At 34.2% G+C, this 8,559-nt stretch overlaps 1 protein-coding gene across 3 annotated transcripts; it reads right to left on the reverse strand.

Moving 5' to 3' along the window:
• Positions 1-3,539: 3,539 nt before the first annotated feature.
• On the reverse strand, positions 3,540-8,559 carry LOC132599134 (uncharacterized). 3 transcript variants are annotated; one of them, XM_060312359.1, is made up of 11 exons: positions 8,444-8,559; positions 8,023-8,149; positions 7,793-7,869; positions 7,627-7,716; positions 6,700-7,119; positions 5,386-5,780; positions 5,049-5,148; positions 4,902-4,961; positions 4,735-4,821; positions 4,491-4,619; positions 3,540-4,155 (listed from the first exon to the last, which is right to left on the reverse strand). In XM_060312359.1, exons 3-11 carry the CDS (start codon positions 7,856-7,858, stop codon positions 3,853-3,855), a joined length of 1,650 nt encoding a protein of 549 aa, XP_060168342.1. In that variant the 5' UTR covers positions 7,859-7,869; positions 8,023-8,149; positions 8,444-8,559; the 3' UTR covers positions 3,540-3,852. The 3 variants fall into 3 exon arrangements, with proteins under 3 accessions (XP_060168342.1, XP_060168343.1, XP_060168344.1); XM_060312360.1 differs by lacking the exon at positions 8,023-8,149 and having other exon boundaries at positions 8,444-8,548; XM_060312361.1 differs by lacking the exons at positions 4,735-4,821; positions 8,444-8,559 and having other exon boundaries at positions 8,023-8,381.

Consider the following 8,559-nt stretch of genomic DNA (forward strand, 5'->3'; position numbering starts at 1 on the left):
AGGGGGGTAAACTCATCTTTAGTATATCATTTATTTCTCTTGTTTAACAGATAAACATCTATTCTTCTCACTTCTCTTTCTTATACACTCCTCAATTGCTACTACATCTTCTTATTCATTTCCATTTTTTCGTATTGGCTGTTGAGAGTTTTCAAGGATTTAGGCAAGGCTAATGTTGACTTTGTTAAAATATTTATTAAATTTTTTTAAAAATATATTTATTAAAAAAAGATCCAGTAAATACATTTCAAATAAACATATTCGAAAGACAATTATTATATGAGGTATAACTGCATATATAAAATATTATTTGAAGCATAGAAATTATACGAGGGATAAAAATTTATCGTACAAGGTATAATAAAATTATTCGTGGTATATGAAATGTATACAAGGTTTAGTAAAACGTATAATAAAATTATACGAGGTATATAAAATTTGTTATACAAGGTATAATAAAATGTATATACGATATGAAAGACAGTTACAACAGAATTCACATATTAGTGATATATATTTGTATAAGTTTAATTCTGATTAATTTTAATTTCAAAATATTACTTAACATATGTTTCCTTATACATAGGAAGTTGTTTTAGCAAAAAAGTAGGAACGTATGGAGGTTTCCTTATACATAGGTAGTTGCTTTCATTGGCGGACCCAGAAAATTGAACAAGTGGATTCAACCAGCGACAAAATTGTAGTAATAGTTGATACTAATAGCAACTTTAGACACTATAAATGAGCACCATTAAGACAGTAAATGTGCTTTTAATTTTCATGCTAATCATCATATTTGGTTTTACAATGTGGTCTAACACCAATGTAGTTTTTAGTTTATGTTTATATTACTAACGGATCAACAAAGCGACAAAGATATTACACCACTTTTCAAAAAAGAAAAATGCATGTTACAAGTTACAAACTTCTTAAATCATATTATTAGTTTAAATAGTTTCAATTTTGAGATTTATAATTTGATATTATTTTTAATTAATCACAAAATTTAACAACATAAAGCACAAAATTAGAACTATAATAATGAATGATCAATTTTGAAACAAGAAGTAACCTAACCTTATCTTATTTTTTTAAAGCAAAAAGCAGCCTATTAGGCTAACGAAACACAATAAATAAATAAATAAATAAATAAATAAATGATTTCTCAACATAGTAAAATCACAAATAAAATACGAATACTAATTACTAATCTTATTATAACAATAAACCATAAGTAAAGTAATGGAGCATAAGTACTATATCAAAAGTAGTGTCACAAACAAAGATTCAGGTAATTACGTATGAGTATCAAAAAAGCTGGCATCAAAAATTCTATGCTAAGCAACCTTCACTGAGAATCGAACATGAGACTAACCACAAGAGGACTTTGAAACCACTTGGACGCTACACTACAACTTCCGCTTGCGTTGAGTGGGTTCATTGTTTTCAGATAGCTTAATATTTCGTTTTGTCAGCCAAATTAACATGTCAAAATAATATTTTTTCCGAACGAAGTGGGTGACTGAACCCTCTTGCAACCAGGTGGGTCCGCCCCTGGTTGCTTTACTATAGAACTCTTAATTAAACTGCTACTAAATGTTTACTGCATTTACCTATTAACAATCTGTAAATATTTTTATATTCTTGTCTACTTATGTCCCCCCCCCCCCCCCCCCCAAAAAAAAAAGGCTCAAAAAGACCCCATTTTGGGCTTAATACTGCGAGGTGGCCCTTAGGTCCAAACTAATCTCAGGCACTAGCTCCCAGCCCATTCACTACCAAAAAAAATAAAAAAAATAGACCTTTTGTGGGACTTTAGTCGCTACAAAATATCGAAAAGTCGTCACTGAAATGTTCGCTGCAAAAAGAACAGGACTATGTAAAGTAGCCATTAAAGATTAACGAAAAAAATTCATGTTGAGCCTTCAAAAACCGTATCATTGTTGTATAAAATATGTATCACTACCATATATATATCGAAAAAAATGTATAATATGTGTATTATTAGTAAGTATACATTAATTATATATTTATTAAACAGAAATTATACCTTAATTATACAACAATGATAAATTTTCTATACATATTCTATAAGATAATGATATAGTTTCTATACATGTGATACATTTTTTATATACATGTACATGTGATACATTTTTTATATACATATACAGTAGTGATACATATTCCATACAACAATGATACAGTTTATATACATATGCTGGAAGTAGTTGAAAAATGCCTAGAAAATGAAATTATTTTGAAAAGGCTAAAAAATGACCTTTAAGATTCTTGGGCCACCCGGATGGCCATTTTGTGTCCTTATCCCTATATTAAAAGGGGTTATTTGCACGATTGTCCTACAAAGGCACTGGTATTTAATTTTTGCACCTCAAATTGGTGGTCTTTAATTTTTGCCCTTCGCTAAAAATTTCTTGGTTTCGGGTTCGAACCCCCGCTCAGTCAATTTTTTTTAAAAAAAAATTGCAAGTTAGAGTTTGGGATTTGCAGGGCATAAGTTGGATTACAAACTCTGCATTAAGGCAAACAAAAAAAAATGATTCTGCTGGAATTTTGCAAACCTCTGCCTTAAGGCCTAACTTTAGGCAAAAGGCAGAGGTTTGCCTTAAGGCCTAATTTTGGGTAAAAGTTTGCTTAAGGCAAACTTCTGTCTTAAGGCATAAGTTTGGGAATCCTAAGTTTGCCTTATGCCTGCGATTTTTTTTTTACTGGGACTGGGTTCAAACCCAGGATCTCTGGGTGTTAAGCGAAGGGCAAATATTAAAGACCACTAATTTGAGGGCAAAAATTAAATACCATCCCAAAAGAAGGGCAATCCGCGCAAAAAAATGATAGGGAATTAAGACAATATGAGAAAGTCGCTGATGAAATGGTTGTGAAATTTTAAAAGCATTTTTTTCTATTCCCAACATTTATTTAATTGCTTGTGTATTTGACCGGTCTTTAAATTTAAGTGGTGCCAAGGGACCTGTTGAGAAAATTTATTTAAATTTAGCTATTGATGAAGAAAAAGAAAGTCCAAGTGTTGAACAATGTAAAGCTAGCATATATACGAAGACTAAACTAATGTATGACATGTATAAATCTAGTGAAATAAATGAAGTTGTACGTCCTTTGCAAAAAAAGAGAAGCCAGCTTTTTAGATTAATCTCTCTGCTATGAACTGGTGATGTTTGTTAGATTTTTGTAGCTGAGAGAGGTTATTTGGCCTAGCTTGTACAAAATTGCTACTACTTGTCTCAGTTTGTACATTTAGTTAATCTCATCCTTTATGCAGTTCATCAACAGTAAGGAAGTTGGAGGGGTTTCTTTGCTTGTGAACCTCCTCCGTTTTTGGCCATTTAGATTCGAAGGTATTTCAGATTTCATAGATGATGTTCTAAACCTTATCAACTCTTTTCTCCTTATTAACATAGAAAAATGTCATTCCATAGTTCAACAGATTCAGAATGAAGAAATAAAGTTAAAGTCTCTGGTCCAAGCAACTAGCAAGCAAACAAAAGTAACCAGAAATGGTGTTCATAATTTACAATCTCACTTGCTTTATAGTGCCATTAGGCTTTTTGCATACCATTGATCTGTTTAGAGCTACTATATCCAAAGAAACTCCAACAAAGTTGAACCACTTGTTACACTCTCATTAGGAATGACAGTTGAATCACAACTATAGCACTTTGTTACACATGCAGCTAAAAAATTTCCACAAAATTGAACCACTTCTCAATCTGAATTACCCCTTTAACATATTCATGATCTTAAGTTACTTTATTCTCAAAGCAGCTATTCAAACAGGTTTGATTGTGATTCATCTGACATTCAAAACTGTGCGACTCACTCAACCAATTCACTTGAAATAAGGTAACGGAAAGTGAAGTTGTGAGGAATCCAATCAATTTTCTTCCACAACTTTCGTTGCGCTGGCTGCTGAAATTTCTTCCTCAAATAAGAAGGTAATGCTAGCTCTATCGTTTCGAACAAACCAGATGGGCTCAAATTCACCTCTTTTATATAAGATTCCACATTCTTTGGAAGGACTAATTTCTGTTCTTTCTGTACCCTTATATTTGCCTGAATGTAGTCATCTTTAGCCACTTCTAGTTCTTCAAACACTCTCTTAGATGTGTACAAACGAAGCTGCACCCATATAATGGAATGATAAGTCAAAACATGTAATACCAAGAAAACAGTTATTCTTCTCAATCAAGTTATCATTAATTCACGAAATTGAGGTAATAATAAATATGGATAATGACATGTTTGGACCGTTCAAAAGAATAATAGCCAGCAAATGTATAGGTTTTGAATATTAAGTATAAATATACATATTATATGCACAACATATACATATAATATACATAACTAGTGTGTAGGTTTTGTATATTTTAGCTAGAGCCCGTAATTCATTTCGGCCAACGGGCCAAAAATGAAAAAACCCATAATATTCTAAGTAATGTTTTCATTGTGCATACCACAGGATCAGAATGGTTTCCTGTGCAGAGAGCGAAGCGTAGACGAGGATCTGGATGCTCTATTGCATATCCCTTTCGTGCATCGCCAGCCTTAAATCTTTGTTTCGTAAAGAACAATGATTGTAGCCACTACAGGCAAAATTAACTTCAATAAGTCTAAAAAATAAATCATCTACATAAAACATATGAAACAAGAGAGGAAATGTAGTGACAAACAAAACAGGACTTGTATTTAATTAATTACTTGACCGGGACGAGGCAACTGGCATTGTAGTATAGAATTCTGAATCATGTCTACACTTACTGTATTCCCTCCAATATTGTAAGCTGACTGGAAAAATTAAAAGTTTACTTGGTTAAAAAGAACTACTTACACAGCAAACTGTCATCATATTAACAGAATCTTCTTACCTTTAGAAGTAAAGATGCTCTCTTGAGATTACTTTTTGGAATCCCATGAACCAAAAATGCCTGCAACATACACAATGCTGGTTCATAATTTTTTACATTTTAATAGAAATCAGGATTACACAGTAAAATAAAAATAGAAAACCTTACATGCATTACTAGTGCATTGTGGACATTAATCCAAAAAGCTAGTTTCTCTTCATGTCTCATTTCCTTAGGAGCAACTTCTTCCAACTTTGTGACTAGATACCTGCATTGGTAAGTTTAAGACTAATTCAGAGTTGCACAACTCTGCAAGCTTACTGAAAGATCAAAAGATACACCAAACGGAAATTTAATTTGTACTTGTAATAGACCACTTTTTATAGAAGCTATCAACACTAAAATACCATCAATAGTCATGTAAATGTACTTATAATCATCATAATGCAGAAGAGTGGTTTAAGATTATGATGTCTTATATCTAAGAGGTAAAATATAAGCTTACCTAAATTGTTTTAGCATTTCCTCAACACCATCTAAGCTGTGACTATCTCGACAAAGCCCTTGCACCTCAACCATTCTAACAAGGAATCCGCTAAATCCCTTCGAGTCTTCAAAGTGGAACGGATTGTTCAACGAATCAGATGATGAAGTTTCTATGCATTGATTCATATCACTCTGATTTTGTGGAAAAGATTCCAGTGTTGACGATGAGACGGAGACGGGAGATGAACTTAAATTATGGCTGAATAAAGGCGGATCAGCAAGCTGAGAATATACGGCTGAAATGCACTTGATCATTTCTTCAGATAACCGGCCTGGCGAGTTATGATAATTATTAGAACAACTATCAACTTGATGCTCCGTGAGACTCCCATTTGAAGTTGATGGCTGAGCATGCTGGTTGCAAACATGATAAGATTTCCATTATTAATTACTCTACAATGCATATTAATAAAACATAGTTCATGTATTCTTTCCAGAGTGGTAAATGAAAAAAAAAACAAAATTAAGATGAATAATCTGGTTAGCAGCAAGGTAATTGATCCACAATCAAAGAAGAAAATGTGCAATATTAATCCCCTCAACCTCAAAATGATCCCTTGGATAAACAGGTTACTTAGGCTTGAAAGGATTGTTATACGCCCGTCACAGCCAAGAGTATTGTCAGGACATGCCTAACTTCAACCCCAAAAGCTAAGTCGTGAGGTGAAAGAGCGCAGACAGCTGGGTTGCAGGCCGCTTATAAGCTGATTAGGCCCCCCTCCCTGTCCAATTTGGGAGGGGGTCACACCCGAATCCCAGCACCCTTGCTACCGACCGACTACCCGACTCGGCTATGTCACTGGCTCGGAGCAAGGCCGAGGCCGGCTCTGATATCACTCTATCACGACGGACGCGCCTTAACTTCAACCTCAAAATTTAGCTCATGAGTTGAAGGGTGGCCGACAGCTTACAAGCTGCCCAGGCCTCCCGCTCTAGCTCATGAGTCAACGCTATTATCCAGATCCCAGTAAGTAAAAAGAATTGTGGTTCACAACCCAACAATAACAACATATCAAGTGTGGTCCCACAAGTGGGGTCCAAAGAGGGTGGGATGTTGTACGCAGACCATACCCCTGCCTTTGTAGGATAGAGAGGTTTTTTCCGATTGACCCTTCGCTCTAGAAAAGCATTTTTCAGAACAGGTTTGGAAAGGACAATTGTGGTTCAGAACCCATAAACTAAAGTCCTACCGCCTCTACTATTGTTGATGATTATAGTTACAAGAGCCTGTTGCAAAACAAAATGGCATCGTTGTTTTTTTAGCAGTACTTACCTCAAGCATTGATAAAGGCATAGAATGGTATGAATCTGCAGCATCAGCAAGAGCTGCAACTGAGGGTGAAGCTCTGAATGAACAAGCAGCATGCGATAGGGAAGAGTGGCATCTCAAAATGGTTGAGTCAATTAGTTTTTGTGTGTCATCATCACAATCTTTGATTGGATTACTCAAAGGTGGCAAAATAGGACTAGTATTAGTTTTTGGATTTTCCTTCAACTTGCCATTTTGCTCCTTGACTTCTGCAAACTTCATTTCTTTGGGAGTTGAATTAGTTTTTGTTGTATCATCCTTCATGGACAGTGATGCTAACCGCTGCGCGAATGTTTTCCGATACATTGAAAGAAGATACTTCTCCAAACATATAATATCCAGCTCCAGAAGAGCAATTTCTCTAACCAGATCCTCATGAGCAGGCTGAAAATAACAAGAAGAAAGATAAGTTACTAAGCAGAAGTTGTATTAATCAAAGACAGAACATTTCAGCTAGCATTCCAGTTCCCCTTCAAGCTCTAGTTTAATCGCTCTGGTTAGTTTGGTATGACGGAAAATATTTTTCAGAAAATAAGTCACTTTCTTATGTTTGGTTTTCCATCAATATGCAGGAAATGACTCCATATCACCAGAAAACATCGTTTCAAACTCTTGAGCAGAAATCATTTTCCTTCACAATTATTTCATAACGTTTTAACCAACACTTCGACATTATTATCGAATCTCTGACAATTGTGTTTTCCCAAAAACATTGTTCATCCTCCAACCAAACAACGAAAGCATTTTCTAGAATTTACTTCTGTCATAACAAACACACTCCGAATCATTACTTTATTTCATAGTTAAACCAATACTATAAAACACATTCAGCTTAGACAACAAGTAGAACAGGCACAAAAAAGATGAAAATCCGGTAAATAAGCTTCTTACATTAATCTCTTCCTCAGTAGAATCATGGCGTTTGCCGCAATGTAATTGTCTTTTCTTCAGCTCAACATAGTTCTTCACTAGCCCAGTGTCCTATTTACATAATGAAATTTTGAGATAAAATGCTTAGAACAAAGTAAAAAAAAGGTAATGGTGATAAAAGTCCTACCAAGTTCAGATGGTATGAAGAAGATTTGCAGAATTCACTAATCTTTACTTCCTCCATTGTCTTCATCAGGTAGTTAACTGCATGTCAAATGTCAAAGTTTAGTCATTTACTGCTAATGATTGGCTTATTTTGATGCTCCAAATTTGCACGACAAGTGGTATAGCAGAGGGTCTTTTCTGAAAATAGCAAGCACTTATACTATGAAAGCAAGTAGAATATAATAGAAATACCTTTAAGAGTACTGATTGTATCTTGAGCCTTTACTTCTACTACTCTATATAAATTAATAGTAACAGCTTTTATGCAAATTCCTTCACAATTAAAAAGGAATTAAGCATGTTGGAAAAGACCCCACATCTGAAAATTCACTGAAACAGGGCATTAATTGCAGCTATGTATAACAAAAGATGACAACTGCCCAAACAGAAGCAAGAAGACCAGGTTATGACAAATTCCAAGAAACATTAAATTGGTAACAACAAGAATGCTTTAAAGATTGAGACTACTCACCCATTCACCACAAGTTTCCTAAAATAATACTCGATCAAATTAAATATCTAGTGGTTTAATCTGATGATCTATTATTAATATATCTAGTGGTTTAAATATCTAGTGGTTTAATCTGATGATATATTATTAATATCCCCATACCTCATTATTGTTGTAGCATTTCATATTTTTCACTCCAAAGTATCTTACACTTATTAGCGCATGCAGCATGCAGTCATTCACTTGTGGTTTCTTTAAACGTGTGGCTTATATTGAGA

This window comes from Lycium barbarum, chromosome 6, assembly GCF_019175385.1.
Source record: "Lycium barbarum isolate Lr01 chromosome 6, ASM1917538v2, whole genome shotgun sequence".
Lineage (NCBI taxonomy): Eukaryota > Viridiplantae > Streptophyta > Magnoliopsida > Solanales > Solanaceae > Lycium > Lycium barbarum.